The sequence below is a fragment of the Panthera uncia genome, chromosome D1, assembly GCF_023721935.1.
Source record: "Panthera uncia isolate 11264 chromosome D1, Puncia_PCG_1.0, whole genome shotgun sequence".
NCBI lineage: Eukaryota > Metazoa > Chordata > Mammalia > Carnivora > Felidae > Panthera > Panthera uncia.
In genome coordinates, this window is record NC_064808.1 from 66,442,591 (window position 1) to 66,465,400 (window position 22,810).

The window sequence follows — 22,810 nt, forward strand, 5'->3', positions numbered from 1 at the left end:
AGTCTCTTGACTGATTTTTACAGATACACTTGTTTTTACTGCTTTTGTGCTTCCTTTTTTTTTTTTTTTTAACTCTTACTGTCTTTTCTTTCCATGCAAAGAGTCCCCTTTAACATTTTTTGAAGGGCTGGTTTAGTGGTCATGAACTCCTTTAGCTTTTGCTTGTCTTGGAAACTCTTTATCTCTGCTTCTATTCTGAATGATAGCCTTGCTGGATAGAATATTCTTGGCTGCAGATTTTTCCCTTTCCACACTTTCAATATACCATGCCACTCCCTTCTGGCTTGGAAAATTTCTGCTTAAAAACCTCCTGATAGCCTTATGGGGTTTCCTTTTTATGTACCTGTCTTTCCTCTTGCTGCTTTAAATTTTTCGTTGTTGTTGTTATTGCTACTTTTTGCCATTTTAATTACTATGCGTCTTGGTGTAGACCTCCTTGGGTTGATTTTGCTGGGGGAATCTTTGTGTTTCCTGGATCTGGATATCGATTTCCTTACCCAGATAGGAAAGTTTTCAGTTATTATTTCCTCAAGTAAATTTTCTGCCCCCTTTTCTCTCTTTTTAAATTTTATTTATTTATTTTTTAGTAATCTCTATACCCAATATGGGGCTTGAACTTTCAATCCTGAAGTCAAGAGTTGCATGCTCTTCCAACTGAGCCAGCCAGCCCCCTTCCCCCCATCTTTACTTTCTCTCTTTTCTTCTTCTGGAATCCCTATAATGTAAATGCTATCATGCTTAAAGGAGTTTCTGAGTTCCCTAAGTCTATTCTCATTTTGCATAATTTTTTTCTCTCATTTTCTCGTTTTGATTACTTTCCCTTACTCTGTCCTCCAGGTTACTAATATGTTCCTCTGCTTCCTGTAGCCTGCCATTTTATTCCTTCTAGTGTATTTTTAATTTCACCTATTGTGCTCTTCATCTCTGGTTCTTTTTTATGTTTTCTTTTTCTTTGTTAAGGGTTTCATGAGGTCCTCCACTCTTTTCTCAAGTCCAGTGAGTATCTTTATAATCATTGCTTTAAATTCTCTATCAGGCATCTTATCTATTTTGCTTGGGTGTCTTGCTGTGGTTTTGTCCTGTTCTTTTATTTGGGCCATATTCCTCTGTTTCCTGTGTATTAGAAAAAGTCAGCTACATCTTCTGCTCTATGAAAGTAATAGCTTTATGAAGAAGAGGTCCTTTAGTGCCATGCAGTGCAGTGTCCTCTGTTCATCAGAACCTGGTGCTTCAGGGTTGTCTCCTGTGTGTGTTGTGTGTGCCCTGCTGTTGAGTCCTGGCTGCCTTTTTTCCATCAGTCATCTGCAGAGGCTCTGACTATTGTAGGCAGAGTTTGGTCCCTGGCCCACGTGGGGCATGCAGTTTTAATAAGGTGGGGCCACTGCTGGGACCAGGGCTTCAGGGTGTGGTGTGCAGTTTTAACAATGTGAGCCTTGGGCTTCCACAGAGCCTACAGCCATCACCATAGGGACAGAGGCCCTGCAAAAGCCCAAGTCCAGAGAAATGGTGTTGGCAAGATTTGTGCAGGTATTCTGGGGGAGGGGGACTGCAGTGCCTGGACTGAGGCAAGGGTGACTGGGAAGGGTAGATCTGGCAAAGTGAGGGGGAGTGGGGCTTGGCATACACAAGTTAGGTAGTGAATGTTGCCACTGTGCTGGTTCCCATAGGTGGTTATATGTTTATGCTAGGGGGTGGGGAAGGGAGATGGAGCTGGTTAGCTCCTTTGTTCCTGGAAGTCCCTCTGGGAGACCTGCCCCTCCAAGACCTGCTCTGAGATGTGTAAAAAAAAAAATTCCCTCATGTTTACCCCAGGCGTTTTCAGACTGCTGCTTCTATGGGGGCTATTTGTAGAGCTTCTTTCTAAGTGCAGGGACTCAGCTTCCTATTGCCCTTTGGGCTCTTGGAGAGCTGAGCCTTCTGATTTTTAAAACTCCAAGTTTTAAGTCTTGCTATATGAAATTTGGCCCCTCTCACTTTCAAAGCCAAATGTTTTGGGGATTTGTTTTCCCTGTGCTAGCTCCTTGGTGTGGTAGTCTGTTTCTCTCCCTCTTCAAAGCTCCCTCTGTCCATGGGTGGCCTTGGTCCATTTAGATCCCCACTGGGTGTCCACCCTTCCTACTGTCTTCGAAGTGGCCTCTTCTCTACCTTTAGTTGCGGAGTTTGTTCTTCTAGTCTTCAGGTCCTTTTCTGGGTTATTTGCACTGACACGAGTGTTTTCTAGTTGTATCCACAGGATGAGGTGAGCTTAGAGTCCTCTTACTACACCATCTTGGCCCCTTCCTACATTCAGTTTTACATAAGGGAACATCCCCAGTGAGCAATTTGATGAAATAGAGTAAAATTTCATTAATTCAGGTCACTTTAATCCTAACTTGGAATTGCACAAAATGTGCAGTGTGCTATGTGAATTGTCCATCTGATAACCTAGACTTAGTTCCCAGACCTCCTTGGATTTAAGGACCTCCAGAACTCCTGTCCACCTCAGATACCCATCCACATGGCTACTCCTTGGACCTTTCTTCACCAGGAACCACTCCTACTCCAGAATGTCATACTGTCTATATTGGTTTCTGACAGCCTGTCCTTTGCCTTCCTCATTCCTACTGCACCTTGCACCTGTTCTTTGTCTCCATTGAGACCTTTGGGCCCTTAACCATTTTCTTCCAGTCTCTCAGTCCCTCATGGCTTTTCATAAAACCCAACCACTGGCTGGTGTGAACCAAAGGTGGCTACTTCAATTGTTCTCAACATCATCCATCCATCCATCCATCCATCCATCTGTCCATTCACCCATCCCAAAGCATCACTGAGCACCTATGAAAAGGTGATACTTGAGTTGTTCAATAAATGTTTAGGAAGGGGTGGATATATGAAAGAGAGTTGGTAGAGATTTAGTTTGCCTGCTAACTTGTTAATCTAATTAAAATCCCTTAAGAATAAACACAAAATTTCAAAGTGAAAATTTAAATGGTCTAGGTGAAAAAAATTTGTTCTCATTTCATCCATATACGTTCAAATACAGGTAATGGACCAAAACACCAATTTAAATGTTAATTGTAATTGCCTTACATATTACTTAAAATGCGCTACTACTAACAACAGTAACACAAAGAGCTAAAGTTTATTGAGTGCTTATTCCCCTCTGGGCATCACGCTGAGCTATTTACCATACATTATCTCAATTAATTTTCGTATGACTTAATGAAGTAGGTGCTGTTTCAGAGAAGGAATCCTGAGCTACAGATGTGAAGTTATTTGCCCAGGGGTTATAAACTCTACTGCAGGTGCAAACTGGTGGAGCTGGAATCTGAATCCAGCTCTATCTGACTCTAGAACTTATCTTCATAGCAATATGATGCCTTTAACTCAACCTTAACAGCAGTGTGATTTTGTAAAAGATACAACTAAATAGATAATAATGTTGGATTTCTTTCTCTATTGAGAAAGACGGGGCCGTGTGGTAAGAAAACACTCAACTGGGTAACAGGAAAACCGTGTTCTCTCTCTGTCTCCGACAGAAGCTCTGCATCTTGGGTGAGTCTCTCTCTCTGGGTCTCAGTTTCCTGCTCTGAGTGGTGGAGCTGTAGCATGAGCTACTTAATGGACAGTTGGGGTAGAAACACTATGAGCTTCACTCAGATTTTTCTAGAAGTCTAGAGTAGGGAGGTTTGACCATTCTCAGGAAGAGCAACATGTGTCAGGAAAAGCTGAAGAGTGAGTCTTTCAGAGTCTGTTTTGAGCTGAGACACAGCTAAATGAACCAGCTAAATGAACAGGGCTGAGGCAGGTACCCTCCAGGTAGTGTGGCTGGAGCAGAAGAACCCTAAGAAGGGTACCTATTCAGGCACACTATTCAGGGGGCTGGGCAGCTTTCTGATTTTAGGGCTGGCAGCCTCTTGCTGACCTTTCTTCCTGCTGGAAGCTGCCCCTCACCGGGGAGGCTCCTGCTGGTCTGTCCCCTTCTGCACTTTTGAACTCTTCACCCTGAAGCCCTGGCAGGGGCTGAGGAATATCTGATGCCTCTCCAGGGGAGAATTCCTGCAATGGAGAAAGAGGCACCTCCCCAAGCCACACACGGAGCTGCCCAGACTTTTCCACCTTAGGGACTCAGCTGGGAAATGGCCTTGGAGCTGCCAGGGAAGGCATTCCAAGGCCAGGGTTCACTTAAAGTCCCAAGGATGATGGATGGCTGTTCAATTCCACCCCCCAGTGCTCAGGCAAGTGGAAGCATGAAAATGGCAACCTGTCTCTGGGAACCCTAGTGAGCTTTGTATGACAGTGGACAAGACCCAGGCCAAGACTGACGGAACCAGGTACTTGCCATCTGGGATGCAGCCACCCCAGGATAAGGAGATTCTGAGGTGGATGCTCTGTCAATCCCCCCAGCAAGCTGATGGAATGTTGTGTGAGGGATGTGGTGAGAGGAGAACATTCCTGGCTCTGTATACCTGGTTTCTCTGTTCCGGAGGTCAGGACCTGTCATTCTTTCAAATACCTGGGTCTAACCTCTTTCAGGCCTGAATAAACACAAGGGACCTGAGAGGAGCAGGTGAATTTGCTCAGCCTGTCTCCAAACCAAATGACCAAAAGCAACATACATATTTCCAGGGGAGCCCTCTCTGCTCACCCAACAAACCCACACATACAACATTCTCACAGCAGAGTGCTCAGTGAGCACATTAGCTGTCACCTAGTGGAAAGCTATGTCTTTGATTTATTTTTTCCTTCCAGGAACTACAGCTAACAGAATTATGAAAGCTCTTGGTCTTTTTAAAAAATTTATATATTCCATTAAACTCTAGTCTCTTGAGAGGTTCTCAGAAAGTTTCTGTGGCTAAATATGTTTGAGAAACTCTGAATGTTACATATAGTATAATGCAGTGTATGTTGAAGGCTCTGAAAAATCCTGCATTGAGACACCTGTTTAACCCAGCATTTTTTACACTTATCTGACTAGAGACCTTACCCTGTGTCCCACCCTCCCCACCTATGTGTGGCAGAGACCATGCTGACAGACACAAGTCTCCACACAAAGAACTCTGTACCAGGTAGGGCTGGGTGAATTCAGAGCAAGGTCATCTCTCCCTGGGATTACTTCAATTGTCTCTTCTGGCATGGATCCTATAATAACTAATCTCACTCCCTCCAGGTTTATTCCCCTTCCCCCAATCTATCCTCCCTATCTTTCTAAGCACAAATCTGTGCAGAACACTTAGTTTTTGAAAATCCATATGGGGCTCCCACCGCCCTTGGGATTATGTCCAAACTCCTTGGCTGGTATTCACTTTGGCCCCAACCTTAATGCCTGAACACTGCCCATGTCTTCCCATACCCTAGACACATCCTGCTGTCTTTCAATTATTGTGGGTCCTTGAACAGCTCTGTGTTTTTGCTCAAGGGCCTAGCAGGCCCCCTCTCACCCAAGCCAACTCGTACTCAAACTGTAAGGCCCAGCTTAAATGTCACCTCTTCTGGGAAGGCTTTCTTGTCATGTTGCTTTCCCTATTCTCAGGGTAGAACTAATCTCTTCCTCTCTGGACTGCCATGACACTCTGGGTAGATCTTTATCACAGCCTATGTACCACATTGCATCGCAACTATTTATTGACATTTCAGCTTCAATAACTAAAGAAATGTATCCAGCAGGGTATTCTCTTTGTGTCAGGAACCATCCTAGGTATGACATAAGAATTCAATTTAGCAAACATGTCTAAGTGCCCACGGTGAACAAGGGACCACCGTACGTTACCAGATTATAGGGGCAAACGCAAGGATCTCACAGTCTGATGGGGACGCAAGAAGATAAAGCAGTTGCAGCACACTGTGGCGAGGGTAATGGTAAAGGTACATGCTAGGTATGCGGGAGGCCTCCAAGGGAGCAGGCAGCTCTGCTGGAGGGAAAGGCAGTGAGGGCTTCGCAGGTGTGGCCCGAAGGAGGAGCAGAGGTTCATCGGCAGACTGCGGTGGGGCAGGGGAGGAAGAAAGGTGTCTCAGGCACATGCATGTGGAATGAGAGGAGAGGGCCTTCCGGGGGCTGCACGAAAATAAACAGAGCTGGAGCCTGGGTGGGGCTTGGGGAGGAAGGGAGGTAGTCGGGGGAGATAGCACAGCAGCTGCCATAGGAGCCACGTGACAGGCCGTGGTCAGGAGTGTCAGATGTCGCCAGAATGTCAAGTGAGAAGGGGATCTCAAAGTGTCTGTGGGAGCTGGCGTTTAGATGGTCATTCATGACCTCTTCCAGACTACCTGTACGAGAGTGGTGGAGGGGGATCAGTCTGCAGCGGGCTGAAAGATAAATGGGGAGGAAATGTCAGTGATTATGAATTTCAAGAAGGTTGGCTATGAAGTAGGGAAAGGATGACAGCCTTTGGGGGATGAGGGACTGAAGGATTCATTTTTTAAAAATGTTTATTTATTTGGGGAGGGGGAGGTGTGAGAGAGAGAGAAAGGGAGAGCAGGGGAGAGGCAGAGACAGAGGGAGAATCCCAAGCAGGCTCTGTGCTGTCAGTACAGAGCTGGACACAGGGCTTGATCCCATAAACCATGAGATCATGACCTGAGCTGAAATTAAGAGTTGGACACTTACCAACTGAGCCACACAGGTGCCCCAAGACAGATTAATTTTTGAAATGGGGCTGTCCCTATGAAGTAAGGGAGATAGCGTGGAGGAGAGGTGAGAGAGGAGTGATGGGGGAGGTCCCAGGGAAATGGGGGAGGTAGGAGCCAGAGTCCAGTTAGAGCCTGGAGAAGACATGGTCCCTCCCTCCAGGACCTTGCAGCCAGTGGAAGGGTGGACACAAAGCCCTCACACCACAGCCCCACCACAGATATGCCTGAGGGAATGACTCACTCTGCTGGGGCAGGAGTTGGGAAGGGATTCACAAGCATGATGGGGAAACTATCCTGTAGGTGAGGAAACTGGAAACCATGGATTGGAGAAGGTGGGAATACTGAGCCTGGAAAAGAGAAAGCTAAGGGGAATGAGGCATAATGATTTTCTTCAAAGACTTGAAGGCCTGTTCTGTGGACAAGGAATAATATAGTAGACTTATTTTATGTGGCCTTGGAGGAAAAAGTAGAGCCAACAGGTGGAAGTCAGCAAGACACAAATTCCAGTGATATATAAGGTAGAGATTTCAAGCGCTAGATCACTGGAAGGGATTCTGTAGTCACTGAAATGCCACTTGGCACGGAAGTTGTGGAAGGGATTCCAGCCAGGAGGTGCGGGCGGACCTCTAAGGTCCTTCCCTTCCTAGGTCTGGCACCGGGAGATCCCCCCGGTGTGCTGGGCTCTGGCAGCCAGACTGGCGGGCTCCTATAGCTGGCATTCTGGCCTAATGGGGAAAATTCCCATCAAGTAACAAGACAGTCACAGGAAGCAGTGATTTTCTAAGCAAAAGTACCAGAATAATGTGGCAATTCCTCAGTCACTACTCTGATGGCCACCCCTGGCCAGACAGAAAACACTTCAGGAACAATTTGCATTTCCTCCTCAATTTCCCAGTTTGTCTGAGTTCCTGGGCAAGCACATAAATGGCGCCAGAAATCCCAGGGTGGAAAGAGGATGGTGGCTGATCTGCTGACCTCTTGACCTCTTAAAGGTCAGAGGTCAGTACTGGATTTCTCTTCTAGGGCACAGCATCTCACTCCTTAACCTTCTGCTCAGAAAGCCTGTGCACTTTTCCCAGCAACCAAATTGCTGGCCAGCTCGGGGGTGTCAGCATTTCCACCAGCTCTGGTCTGCCCACAGGCCGTACATTTTAGTTGTCATAAAGCTGATGTTCCATGAAGCTTCTCTGATTAGTGTGGCTCATTCCGATCTCTCTCTGCAGGTGTACTACCCTATCACCTGTACCATACAGTCTGCCCTGCAGTCACAGCTCCAACCTTCTAAGAGTCTCAACTGCCTCTCATAGACCTGGCTAAATTCTACCCTAATTATGACAGTTAGTTGGGGGTGGAAGACCATAAGACTGGAAATCCCAGTCTGTGTTTGTGGGCTTTCTGGATGGAAGTGAGGCACAGCTGGGGAGGTCCCCCCTCCAGGAAAGACTAAGCTAGGTTAGGGGACAGACGAGATCAAAGCAGCATGAAGCAGTGTCCTTGAGGACAAGGGAAAAGTCTTATTTGCCATTGTTTGACACAAAAGCTGAAAAAGGAGCACGGACCCCCTTTCCTGCTTCCAGCTCTGGACAAGTCAGCTTCAGATACCCGTGTTAGAAGACCCAACAAACATGCTACTGTGTGCCCGGTGCCCTGTGCTTGCCTGGCTCAGTAAGTGTCATGAACACATGGAAGCAGGAATGACTGAAAGCCAGAGAACAGTCCCTCCACAGGAGTGCCCCACTGTACACATCGGTATGACATCAGCTCCCCTTGGAGCCACGCGCTCCTCTGAGACCACAGCAAGTATCTCTGTGTCACCTTAGTTCAGGCCATTCCCTTGAACTCGAGGGTCAACACAAATAAGGCCACTAGTGGAAGACATTCCCAGCCAGGCGGGGAGAGCAGGCAGCAGAGGGTCAGTAGTAAATGACCTCAGGTTTTGGAGTCATATAGGTTTGAGGTGAGCCAAAACTCTTGTTAATTTCTAGCCGGGTGATTTTGGACAAGTTACTTGACCTCTCTGAGCCTCAGTTTCTCTATCCCTCAAGGTTGCTGTGATAATTAAATGTAAAGCACCCCAGCACGGAGTAGGTGCTCTGTAAAAGTGAGTTGCTAGCTCTTTTCTGGGAAGAAGGCCATAACTTTTAAATCCAACCAAACGTCCCAAGTGCTCTGACCACTGTATTCCCCCTACCAGCCTTGAAGGACACTGCAGGCAGGGCCATTAAATAGGCACACATTAAATCTATACAACTCAATAGTAATTATTTGAGCATCTTTCTTTTTTTCCCTAGTTGATTATAAACTCTTTCAGAGCAAAGGATATTTCTGACTTACCACTATGTTCAATAAATGTTTCCTCTGAATGAATATACAGATAAATACATGAATAAACAGGTGCTGCCTTGGACTATTTTTCTGATTATTTTATGTGTCCATGTTACAATCTTAGGAAGAACTGACTTCTTTGGGATGGGTCTGCACTTTGTACTGGCCATACTCTGGGGCACAGAGAAGGAAATGATAAAGGCTGAAGAAAGGAAATGTGGAAGAAATTTCATAAATTAAGTGAAGGAGAGGAAACAACTGGAGAGGTTCCCCTTAATTTCCCACTGCTTTTATCATTGTATGACCACAGGGAAATAATGTTCTTCCTGGGTCTCAGTTTCCCCACTTATGAAGTGCCAGACTTGGATCAAGTGAACAGGTTGTTTCTTGTTCTGGGGTTCTAAGACTGTGGGATTACAGTCCTAGGGAGGGAAATGGGAAAATGAGGGAAGACATAGATTGAACTGCAGAAGGCATCCTAAAATTCAGTATATGTGAAAATACTGAGTAGTGACTATCTCTGCTGAGAACGACTCAGAAAGGGAACACTCCCTTGAAACATTATTATCAGGGCTGGGAGTGAACAATTATGCTCTTAAAATTAAGATGAAATCTTGAAACTTTCTTTGTAGTCCAGATGTCACATGCTTTTCCTTTGTTTGTATCATCTTAAAACCACCGGGAGAAGCTTAGAGCCAAAGAGCCTCAGCTTTTCCCTTGGGGGCTGAGTGCATGAGGTAGACTTGTACTTTACGAAAAACTCTGGAGGGGGCACCCAGCTCTGGTGAGTGATGGGGCAATAGGACCACCATTAAAGAAGGAAGAATCAAGAAGTGCCAGATAACTGACCCAGATGCTGGAGAATTTTCCCATCACAAAAAAGAAAGGATAATTAAGTGATGTGATAGCTAACCCTATGGTGCATACTGCAATACACACACACACACACACACATACACACACATACAATCAACAGGTTGTTTACCCTAAATGGACACTATAGGTCAATTATATCTCAATAAAAAATAAAAAAGAAGGTGCTTCCCTCACTGCTGGTAGCTATGGAGTTTTGAAAATGAGAGTTGATGGCTGGTTCCTCCAGAGCCCCCCTTCTGGTGAGGATGGGTGGGGCACTAACCATGCCCTAGAACAAGCCGGAGAGAAAAGACATGAGTATGCTAAGTAGGATAGTTTCCAAAAGACCTTCCTCCCATTTATCTTCCTTGACGACCATATCAAGAAGGTGTCTAGATTATGTTGAACGGTCTTTCATGTAAAATAACAGAAATAGAAAGTATCCAAGTTAAGAGGGTGGGTTCTGGAGTTAGACCACTTCAGTTCACAGCTTGGCTCCACCATTTACCGGATGTGTGATCTTGGACATGCTCCCTAACCTTTCTGTGCCTCGGTTTCCTCATATGTAAACTGTGCATTCAGCACATGTTTATTGAAAATCCACAGCATAGTCAGCATTGTTCTGGGTGCTTGAGAGGTAGCAGTGAACAGAAGAGTCAAAGATCCCTCCCTTGGAACTTCTATTTTAGTGGGACAGGACAATAATTGTTATCTACTTAATAGGACTATTGTAGTAAATGACTTAATGTAAGTGAGTTGCTTTGTTGTCTAGAAGAGCCTAGGTTAGCCTAGCATTGAATTCACCAAAGGGAGAAAAGTGAGATTGTTGCTTGCTTCTTTCTTTCTTTAGTGGACTGTTTTGTTTGTTTGTTTGTTTGTTTTTACATAAGGAACTATTTCTGGGCAACAATCAGCTGCTTAACTCATTATAAAACAATTCATTATTTTTTCTAATCACAAAATAGATGCCTGTGCACAATCAAATGTTACAGAAATGGATGCCTTGGAAAGAAAACACCCCTGGCAACTGCATCCCTTAACTGTAGTCACTGTTCACAGCTTGCTGTAGAAGCATCCAGATAGTTTTTTCTTTTTAGAAAACACTTGATGAAATCATTTGTTTTTCAGAATTTTTACCAGTTATCTAACTTATGAAAAAACAATCTGGTTAAGCCTAATAAAATAAATCTGATAGAATAAGAAAAAACTGTGTGTGAATGAACACAATACAGAGAAAAAGAGAGAGAAAATGAGAATTAGTAATGTACTGTGCTATGGATTGTTTGGAATTGCTATATCCCCTCTGGCATGGAGAGATGAGGCTTGGACTTGGGGGCTCTGGGCTTATCCATCCTTTCTTTTCTTTGCGAAATGCTCGTTTCATGAGTAGTGGCTCAGAAAAAATCTTTCCTGATAAAACAGGTTGGTGTCCCATTTCTTTTCTGGATAATCAGGTATAGGAATGGAGAGTGCCTGAAATACCCCCAGGTAGTACTTTTTTTTAATGTTTATATATTATTTTTGAGAGTGAGAGAGCATGAGCAGGGGGACAGGCAGAGAGAGAGAGAGAGAGAGAGAGAGAGAGAGAGACCTACAGTCTGAAGCAGGCTCCAACCTCTGTGCTATCAGCACAGAACCCGATGTGGGGCTCGAAGTCACAAACCACGAGATCATGACCTGAAGTTGGACGCTTAACTGACTGAGTCACCCATTCACCCCCCCACAGGTAGTACTTTTTGAGGGCTTGGGATTTCTGAAGGTGTCCTGCCCTAATACTAGCATACTCTGCTGGATTTCCAGGACTCTGTTTTTCATTTGCAGGAGGCTTTTGTTTTGTTTTGGTTCCTTTTCAAATTTGCTTGCGTTTTTTCTTTTTTTTCCCCAAGCGTTGGGTACTTTCCTCATTACATCATTCTTGTGAAAATTATCTCCTTAATACATTTAAGTAAAGCTGCTTTATAATCTTTCTGAGGATAATTCATTTTTCTGGGGTTCTAAGTCTTCTATTAGCTGTATATATGATTTTCCCACAGTGTGGACTGTTTCCATGTGGATTATTGTGAAGCATGAATTTATTTTCATTGGGGAGCTATTTTCCCCTCAAGGAATTCCACACAGCATGGCTCGTGGGAGTGTCCCTATAGAGAAGTTTTACTTTTCCTTCTTTTAACTAAAAAAATTTTTTTGGGGGGGCACCTGGGTGGCTTGGTCGGTTAAGCGTCCGACTTCGGCTCAGGTCATGATCTCGCGGTCCGTGAGTTCGAGCCCCGCGTCAGGCTCTGTGCTGACAGCTCAGAGCCTAGAGCCTGTTTCAGATTCTGTGTCTCCCTCTCTCTCTGCCCCTCCCCTGTTCATGCTCTGTCTCTCTCTGTCTCAAAAATAAATAAACGTTAAAAAAATTTTTTTTAAACTTATTTTTGAGACAGAGAGAGAGAAAGAGAAAGAGAGGCAGAGAGAGGGAGAGAGAAAGACTCCCAGACTCTGTGCCCTCAGTGCTGACCCTGACATGGGGCTCAACCCCACAAACCATGAGATCATGACCTGAGCAGAAACCAAGAGTTGGATGCTCAAACGACTGAGCCACCCAGGCGCCTCTACTTTTCCTTCTGCCAGGTTCCCCAGCTGTATCACTGGCAGGGGAAAATATTTTGTACTCATCTCTTAACCTTGTGTATGTTATAAATGTGGACTCCAAATCACATGTGGTGAAGGCTTAAGGTTTTGGTTTCTTCCAAACATTCTTCCCCCTCACAAGCACCTTGTCGTTTGTCAGGCTTGCTGAGCACAGCCTGTTTCTTCTTCACTGAGAGCGTCAGCCACTGAAGGCTCCCAGTCTTCTGCAGGACTGTCGGTGCCAACATACTGCCTGGTACGGGTCTCAGCACTTGACCCTGCTGTGTGGGTGTGGGGATCCATCTCTGAGCCTGAATGATGAGAAGGAAAGAGCCATCCAAATGGAAGCACATTCATGATTGGGGAAGGAAGCATGAAGGCTCTGCATGCGGCTCTAACAAAATGACACATGGAAGGAAGAGCAAGGCTAGTGTGAGTGGAGCTGAGATGGTGGCAGGTGAGGCCATCAAAGGCTTCTTTCCAGCTCCAAGAGCACAGTACAGGGGGGCTAGATGTCAGAACTAGTGGGGTAATCTCAAGGCAGTTTAGTGATTTTTTCTTCTTGGGCAAGTTTCTGTTTCTCATTTTTGTATTAAGAAATGCACACAAAGAGATGTTCAGTTATGCAAGGGGACGATGCTCCCCAATGAACCATGACTCCTGGTATTTTTGTCCTGTGTTATCTCCTCCCTTGGAATCTGGTATGGATCTATAATTTGCTTTAAGTAGTGGAATGTGGTAGAAATTTTATTGTGCCAGTCCCGCTATGGTGTGGCCTCAGGTATCAATTGTAGGATTGTGTGTGTGAGAGAGAGAGGGGCTAAGAGAGAGAAGACAAAGACAGAAAGAGAGAGAGACTGAAAGAGAGAACCAGAGACAGAAAGCTGAAGAGACTCAAAAAGAAAATTTTCTTGAACTAAAAAGCACAAATTTTTTTTAAGTCAAGGGGCATCTGGGTGGCTCAGTCGGTTAAGCGTCCGACTTCGGCTCAGGTCATGATCTCGCAGTCCATGAGTTCAAGCCCCATGTTGGGCTCTGTGCTGACAGCTCAGAGCCTGGAGCCTGCTTCAGATTCTGTGTCTCCCTCTCTCTGCCCCTCTCCTGCTTGCATTCTGTTTCTCTCTTTCTCAAAAATCAATAAACATAAAAAAAGGTTTGTTGTTGTTACTGTTTTTTTAAACTCTCATTTGTCTTCTTCTTTATCGCTCCTCTCAACATCTTAGAAACCTCTAGTTTAGAGTTGGGAGCTACAGAGAAAGGGGGTGGTTTCCCTCCCAAGCCCGTCAAAAGGCTGACACGGCTGCTGACCACAAACTCTGTCCAAGCATCAGATGGGGCCAGGGCTACAGGTGCAAACTTAAAACAGACCATTCCCATCCATTCTACTGTAAGTAACCAAACATGTAAGTGGAAACCACCGGGGCAAATGCGTCTCTCAGGTGCAGTGTTCTGGGTCCCACAGTGTTGCAGAGAGAGCAGGGAGGATGGAATGACTAGTGTTCCCTACTGGAGTGGCAGGCTATGTCTCAGCTTTGAGCAGCCCACTGATAGATATTTACTGCTGAGATTCCTTCTACCCTGGAGGGTCCTCCTCCCCAGTGGCCAAACCCCAGGATAGTAACTGAGCTACAGCGACTCTTTAAGGCCAAAAAAACCTTAAGATACACCCCCATCAGGGGATAGGGGCTTTTCATTAGCAGGATGTTTGGAAAAAGACAAGGAAGTTGAAGGCAGGAGTCAACATTTCCCAAAGTTCTTTCTTAAAATACTCTGTTTGGTTTCAGGGCTGCTGACTCACCCCCTGTCCGGGCATCCGATCTCGGGGCTACTATATTCCCCAGAGTGCCTGGGGAGACCAGCTCATTTCCCACCTACAGTATCCACAGAAACATCTGCTTTAGCTTATTAGAGAGTCAAAACAAGCAACTGTCAACTCATCACCATCTCCACTTGAGGACACATTCCTCTTGGCTGACGCACGCCCCTCCCCAGCCCCCCACCCTGACTGCCTGCATGTCTGAGACTGTGAGCTGATTCTGATGATAAATGGAAGAGCCTCTTATATCCTCGTTTATCTAACCTTCTCACACGCATAGCAAGACTTCTCTCTGGGGAATCGAGGAACGACTTCTGACTCATCAGATAAGCAGTAGGCCCTGGAAACAGGAAGCAGAAACCGGGCTCTCCAAGCCCCTTCCATTCCCTTCTCTTCCTCTGCAGGTAACTGCACTGTGGAAAGCAGTCTGGTTTTGGAGCCAGCAGACCCAGTTTCAGCCTGCAGTCCTGCCCGACACTGTGGGACCTAAGACAGTTTCCTTAGCCTCTCGGGGCCTCAGTGTCCTCTTCCATAAAATGAGAACAGTATTACCTATCCTGCCAGCCGTGCAGGAATCTTATGTAGTCCAAAAGTAATACAGGGTAGGAAACATCTTAAAAAAGAGTCTCTGATGCTTAAATTTCCTCCTATAATCACATCACCTATAATCTACTCTTGAACCTGTTCTGTGACGAGGAACTCATTCCCACAGTCTAGTGCACCATGGGATAGTTCTAATTTCTTTTGAGCTGAAAACTGCCTCTTTTGGCATTCTACCAATTGGTTCCTCTCTAGGTGGGTATACAGAAACAAGTTGAGCCCTCTTCTGGAACAATTGCTTTCAGCTATCTGGAGGTGTACCTCACCCTGATACTGACAAAGCAGCCCCTAAGCCCCCTCCCCACCAGGCTAAGCCTTTGAAACCCTCCCTCACTGTCATGGTTACTGTTCTCCAAAGGCACTTCAGGTAAGTTATGACCCTTAAGTGTCTTGTCCAGAACCGAATCTGGTGTTCAGGATGGCCTGAAAGGGGGAGAATGAGCTGGGACATTCACCTCTCTTGTTCTAGACACTATGCCTCTATTAATGCACTTGACCCCCAGGTGCTCTGGTGGTTATATCTCAATAGAAGCACTTCCTCTATAATCTCAGTTGTGAGCACCTAGCTTTCTGATTACCACCTCCTTTGTGGCCAGCTCATTTGATCTTTTACCTACCTCAATAATTCTTAAGCCCCATTAGGACTTACCATCCCTTGATCATGTCACTGTCCCCTATTCTCCTCTGCCCCTGCCATGTCCTCATGTCCCTTCTTAGCATAGACCTCAGGACACATCATTATAATCACCCCCTTGAATACACTCACAGTTCTCTTTTTCTCTCTTGCCTATCAAAATCCAACCTTGGTTAAATCCTACTTTCTGCCTCTTCCTGTCCTGCATCCAGATAGCTGAAACTAGCCAGAGGAAAAAAAAACACAGAAATAGGTTAAATTCATGACTAGTGATCTGTGGGGGGCCATAGGGCTGTCCAGCAAGCATCCTCACGTTTGGACATTTCAGGTCATACCTTCTCTAGCCTTAAACCTCCACCTCTGCCCCATCCTTACTCTCTGTGGATGACCTTGTCCTCTGTTAGTGGACCTTCCATCCCCAGCCCCCATCACATCTACCCACCTACCCATGACTGTGCCTCTCTGTCCCTGTGGATGAGCATCTGTGCGCCCATCTAAAGGTAAGCTCTTCAGGTGTGCACCAGACTCTCACCCTCTTGCTTACTTGGGAACTTTGGACCCCACCCCCCTGACCCCACACTCCATTACTAATTTCTGCTTTTCTACAGGATCATTCACATTCCATATAATTACAGTATTATTTTCTTTCATCTTAAAAAACAAAAAACACAACAATAAAATGCTTGCATCTTATCCCAATAGGGAGACCAGATGAGGAAAGTTAAAAGCTCAGGAACCTACTCAATGACGTCACAGACCTAGAGGAGATGGGGTCAAGAGTCAGATCTAGTTTTCCTGCCCCCAAAGCTGCAGAGGCCAGAGCAGCTCTCTTCCCAGCCCACTGCTTTGCTCTGAGCAGCTGAGCACAGGCAAGGGAGTACTTTGCCCCAGATGCCCAGTCCAGCTCTGCCATGACCTGGACACTCTTGGGACAGCAACAAAGGCTGGAGGTTCTCAAGTGACTGGGGGACCTGCGGGGTCTGCAGGGGTCTGCCCAGCTGCTGAAACTGTCTTGACTGACTTGCCTGTCAGACTATACATGGGTGGGTGGAGAGGCTATTTCCAGAACTCCATCCCAGGACCATACCAGCCACAGCAGGGCGTGTGGGTGGCCATGATGGCACACAGAGGGGGCAGGTGAGGGGGGCTGAAGCCACCGATATCACATACCCCAGAGCACAGATGACACCTCATAAATCCTGCAGGCCCATAGCCGTGTGACCTGCTATGGTGGTTCATTAATGCTGCCTGGTCCTCACGTACAGGTAGAAATGAAGGCTGATGTGGCAAACTGCCTTCCCAAGCCAGTCTGTCAGAAGGGCACACTTCTTTTCTCCACCGCTCACTATATCCCTGTTCATGCCAAGGGCCCAGAACAGCTCAGCAAAGGGGTTTTCTTTCTGGGACATCGGGCACTTAGGCTCTCAGTCATCAACCCTCTTCTCTCTCCCCTCTGTTCTCAGTCTCCCACGGAACAAACCCAATGGCTTTGAGTCTTCCAGATACACGGGGTCAAGTTGCAACTTTCAGAACACTCAGAAAAGCATGCATCTCCTGCCTCTTGTTTGTGCATCTGCTGAACAGTCAGATACAGTGTTGGCCTGATCCAGACCATCTCCCAAGAGTCCTTTTTCAAAAGGAATAGGCTGACCCACTTACTTGTCTGTCACAGCCTGCATGAACTCGTCCAGCAGGTCATCGTACTCCTTCCCACGCACACGCTGGTGTTTCAACCCAATGTACAGAGGGTCTCTGAGCAGCTCCTGGAGAAGACAGCATCTGTTTGTTCAACTGCCCTGGTTTAGTGGGAAGGACCAGGGAGAGGGGGCGGAGGGAGCTGGACGCTGGCTGCCCGACCTGCCTCGCCAGGTGTCATCCCTAGAAGGGTCTGGAGGCTAAGCCACTGACTGACTTGGGACTCCTAGGTGGTTCCAATGTTAGGAAACAAGGATGCTTTGACACAGAAAATCCTCTCTCAGACGTGGTCTTCCAACCCCTGGCTGCAGGTGCTCTGGTTTTTTTTTTAATTAAAAAAAATGTTTATTTATTTTGAGAGAGGGAGAGGGAGAGAACGAGCCAGGGAGGGACAGAGCCCAAACAGGCTCTGTGCTGTAAGTGCAGAGCCAGACGTGGGGCTCAAACTCATGAACCATTAGATCTGACCTGAGCTGAAATCAAGAGCCAGACACTTAACTGACTGAGCCACCCAGGTGCCCCTGCTCTGGGTTTATTTCAAGGTTTCCCAATACTGGCACTATTGACATTTTGGCTTGGAATTCTTTGATGAGAGGGCGGATCTGCACATTGTAGAATATTTAGCAGCATCTCTGGCCTCTATCCATTAGAAGTCAGTAGCACCCCCAGTTATGACAAGAAAAAATGTCTCTAAACACTGCCAAATGTCTATTTGGGGCTCTAGACAGCATCTGGATTGAGGTATTGGGTCTCGTCCAAAGTCACAGATCTGAATTCAAATTAGAAAACACTTTATTCATTCAAAAGAAATCTCACTGAATACCTACCACGTGCCTGGCACTGTGCTATTCCCTGAGGGTACAAGGATACAATGATACAACCAGACATTTCCGCTCAAGAAAGATGTCCCCCTGCGGAATACCTCCTGTGTTAGGGGTCCCCCCATTCCACCTCTTGCAGCTCTGTCACAGCCCTCACACACTCTGGTTATCTTCTGTGTCTGCCACTGGCCAACTTCCCACCTCTTCTCTAACCCCTCACACACACACCCTACACAATCAGTGGACCCGATCATGCACATTTACTGCCGGTCTGTTACTGCTGACACTGGGCCCTCCTGGGGTCTGTAAATGAGTAAGGAGTGGTTGTTGCCTTCAAGGTGCTCACCGGCTACTGCAGGGGGCTCATGAGTAAACAAACTCTACTACAGTGAAGAGTGACACTGTTTTGGCACCAAGTCTGGCACATGGAAGCACAGGGAAGGAGTAAAGTAATTCCCACTGGGGGATAGGCGGTGACTGTCATGGGGGAAATAGTCGAGCATTAAAAGACACAGTGGGGTGCCTGGGTGGCTCAGTGGGTTCAGCATCTGGCTTCTGCTCAGGTCACGATCTCACAGTTTGTGGGTTCAAGCCCCACATCAGGCTCGCTGCTGTCAGTGTCACATCCTCCGTCCCCCTCTCTCTCTCTCTGCCCCTTTCCCACTCACGTGCTTGCACGCTCTCTCAAAAAACAAAACAAAGATGGGCAGATTTTGACAGGTAGGCTGGGCTCTTCAGGTGGAGTCAGCATAGGGAAGGGCTGGGGGCTGGAGGCAGAAGGAGGGAAAAGTGCCTGGTATATTCAGGAAACGGTAAGTGATTCTGTGTGTGAGCGTCTCCAGAAGTTTTGTGTCTGCAGCACCAAAACTATGAGCTCTTTGAGGATAAGCATCATGTTACGCTCATCTCTGCATTGTAAGATGCAGAGATAAGGACCCCACAGCCCTGCCCTCAAATGGAAGCCCCCCCCCCCCCGCCCCAAATCTGACCCCCATCACAGACTAGCCGTGAGCTTGGGCAAATCACAGGACCCCTTGGACCTGTCTTCTCATTTGTCAAAAGGGAATGAGACGCCAGCTGGAAAGTGTGCTTATGATGATTAAAAGAAATAATGTCTGTGAGAGAGCTTTGTGAGTTTTAACATACGCCATAAAGTGATGACAGCAGCTTTAACTTTCACAGCGCTTCATATGTGCCACATGCTAAGGAACATTCTAAGTATGCAATTCTCCCCTAAGAGGTGGGACATGCACAGAGGTGTGTGGCTTAGAACTCCCTTAAGAGAACCTGCTGAGGAAGAGGAGTTGAGTGGACAGCCTTCAGCTGCCATGCTGTCTCTGGGCTGCTCCCAGCCATGGCCACGCACAGCAGATGCCTGGCCAATGCCGGGCCAACCCTCTGTGCAGGCAACCAGGGCTTAGGTTTTCCATCAACCTTCCTGAGGCTTTCCCAGGACCACACTGCAGACTGGGATCTTCTTAATTAATTCATAGAGACAGCGCAAGTGAGGGAGGGGCAGAGAGAGAGGGAGACACAGAATCCGAAGCAGGCTCCAGGCTCTGAGCTGTCAGCACAGAGCCTGATGTGGGGCTCAAACTCACAAACCATGAGATCATGACCTGAGCCAAAGTCAGACACACACCCAGGCTGGGGTCTTCTGACTGAGGTCTCCTTCCTTCCTTCTCTGCTTTCAAGGGGGTCAGATCTACACTGTAGCCTGAAGGCCCCACCCACTCGCCAGCTGCTCCTGCTTCCCCCTTTATTCTTCCTGGGTGTTCCCCAACAAACCTTTCACACCTCTGTTTCTCAGAGGATCGGGTGCACAGACCTCAGTCTGGTAAGTGGAAGAGTCAGGACTCAAACTCAGGCTGCCTGGCTCCAGAGCCCACGGTCCTCCCCACAGAGCCACACAGCTCGGGCAGCTCTTTTGCACATCCACCAGAATGGAGTTATTTTGTTAAAGACACTGCTCTAGACCCATACTGTCTTGATAGTGCTACAGACGTGGTTATGCAAAAGTGTAGGGGACAGACAAGACTAGGCAGGAAGTATCTGCCTTCCTAAACCCTCAACCCCAATCCCAAGTGCACACAACCCAAGGTAGGTGTAGAGCTTTCTGCCAAGCACCACACTCTACATTTAGCAAGAGGGTAAGCCTATCCTTCGACTCTCACTCTCTTCACCTCCAGATTATACCTCCCTGAGACAGTTTAGGATTCTGCCCTGGCAGGCATGTGTGTTTATTAGACTAAAGGATGATGGTGGGCATTCAGGTGCCCACCCTTCATGTGCCACCTTCAAGGTGACCCTGCAAAAGCCACTTAGGGTCAGGAAACATCCAGCCAAGGGCACACCATAAAGTAAATGTTATGAGGACTTGATGGAAAGCTAGACAGTCATTAAAGTTAGTGGTTTTTAAAACTGTGCAGCCACCTGGACAAATGTGGTTATTTAATGAGGTTATTTAAACCTTTTTTTTAATGTTTATTTTTGAAGGAGAGAGATAGAGCATCAGCGGGGAAGGGGCAGAGAGAAGGGGAGACACAGAATTTGAAGCAGGCTCCAGGCTCTGAGCTGTTAGCACAGAACCCAACACGGGGCTGGAACCTTCGAATCGTGAGATCATGACCTGAGCCGAAATCAAACGCTCAACCGACTAAGCCACCCAGGCGCCCTGTGTATGAGATTATTTAAAGTGAAAAGAGCAGGATATAAAAGGGCACAGATGTAATTTCAGCTATCCGAAACACACACACACACACACACACACACACACACACACACGGACATGCACACACACAGCCCTGAAGGGCATACACATATAGAAACAGTATAATTCTCAGCATCTGCAGAAAAGACTCACAGTTTTAGTTTTTATACAGACTTAAAGGGTCCAGCAGTGAGTTACAATCTGTAATGTTGCCAAAGTGAAGATTTGAATCACTGGTACAATCAGGCAGCGAAAAGTGAGTTTCTCAGTGCTGCGTGTGTGGTTTGTGGGGCAAGGCAAATTCTCCAGAGGTACTGAAGAATTTTAGGATTTTCCAAAACTTTTTCAGTATATCTATGTTTAGAATCAAAGGTCAACCATAACGAGGTACTACTTAGACATGAGTGACTACGAAAGCTTTAGAAGAGTCTTTATATTTTGCTTTTATATTAAAATGTTTTATGCCTGAAATACTTCCTAACTAAGCACACGCAAAAAATTGGAAATAAAGTTTCTAATGGAGATAATACTGAAATATAAATACTGAAAATATTTGTATAGAACTTTCAAGTAATTTACTACTGAATCAAAAGTAATTCGATCCTTCTGTCTTACCTATTCTCATCCCCATTTCACAGATGAGGAAGGTGGACAGTTTACGGAAATTGCCCAAACGCACACATCCAGAAAGCAGCTAAGCCTTGCTTTGACTGGACCTCATGACAGTGTCCCTTCTCCCCAATATTCCATGTAGGGGGGGAACAGCTGACCTGGGGGGGGGCTTGTCCTCTGCCTGGTCCTCTGAAGGAACTCAGCAGTGGCTGGGAAGGTCAGGCTATCATCCTGCAGGTGAGGCTGGGGAGCAGTGATGGAGTCCCCATCACTAGCCAGCTGGATCTCCCTTGGCAGGAGGGGGAATGGCTTCTCCAAAACAGCACAGGGTGGAGCACTCACTCTGTCCTGGCACACCATGAAACAAGAAGTCCATATTCTGCCCTCTGTCCCACTGAGTGACTTACCTGTAACAATGGCTGCCAGCAAGGCGTGGGGCTGTAACTGACCTGGACTCTCTCCTTGCACCCCTCCTCTATCCTTCACTTCCTTACGTATGTGTTTAGAAGTTTTCAGTAGGTAGTATTGGCAGAAAAAATACAGAACGCCTACTTCAACTTGAATCTCAGCTAGGCAATAATTTTTTCTTTTAGCCTAAATATATCCCAAGTGTTGCAAGGAACATACATGGAACACAGGCCAAAATATGATTAGCTATTTACCTGAAATTTAAATTGAATTGGCATCGTATATTTTTCTTTGCTAAATCTGGTAACCCCAGCAAGAGAGGCAGAAGGGATCTTGAAGCTGGGAGGCAGTGTGCTGCATGCAGAGCAAAGGGCACTGCCGGGCTGGGTGGTATTGGTCAGGGTGCTCCCTCTGAGCGCCCTCAGTCTGGTCTGGCTTTGGCATTAGACACACCAGGGTTCGAATTTAGGCTCTGTCACTTAGGTCTGTGACTTTGGGTGTTTCTTGGAGACAAAATGTCATGGAAAACAAAATGGGTTTCCTCCTCTTCACTTGCCATATCTCTGAGTACTGGATTAAATAAAGCTGGAAGAGAGATGAACTTCCTGGCCTGGAAAAATATGTATCTTAAGTAGCAACAGGCATGCTAAGAGGTTACCCAGAGAACATCTGGGGGTCTGGGGAGGTCATGGGATTGGGTTCATGCGTGGACACAGCACACCCCCCCCCTCTCAGGATGGCAGTTATGCCTACCACATGTGTCCCTGGTTGCTCAGTCAAACCCATGGGTAAGCTACAAAGATCCCAGGAGGGGCACCCTCAGTGGTCACATGCACACAGGGAGTGAGTGCCTCTGATGGCACCACATGGTGAACACTGGCTGTTCATCAGCCTCAGCAACGATGCTCTCGAGAGGCGGAAGCAGGCCTTCAACACCCAGCTCTGTTGGCAAACCCATGCTTCCTCAGCAGTCCGGTAACACACCCAAGGCTGTTTGCCCAGCTCTGTTGACAGTCTGTTCCCATGTGTCCCCAAGGAGCTCTCCACCCATTAGAATCCATCGAGGCTCAAGACTCCTAAGGCTCAGAGGCCATTTTAGAGCCAAGCCCCCA

The 22,810-nt window shown here is 46.7% G+C and overlaps 1 protein-coding gene across 2 annotated transcripts in view; it reads right to left on the bottom strand.

Moving 5' to 3' along the window:
* ME3 (malic enzyme 3) overlaps positions 1-22,810 on the bottom strand; it is a 183,716-nt gene that overhangs the window by 27,489 nt on the left and 133,417 nt on the right. For both annotated transcript variants that reach the window (XM_049653106.1, XM_049653115.1), the window contains one exon: positions 17,112-17,215. In XM_049653106.1, coding sequence (XP_049509063.1) covers positions 17,112-17,215 — 104 coding nt within the window. The remainder of the gene's footprint in view (positions 1-17,111; positions 17,216-22,810) is intronic.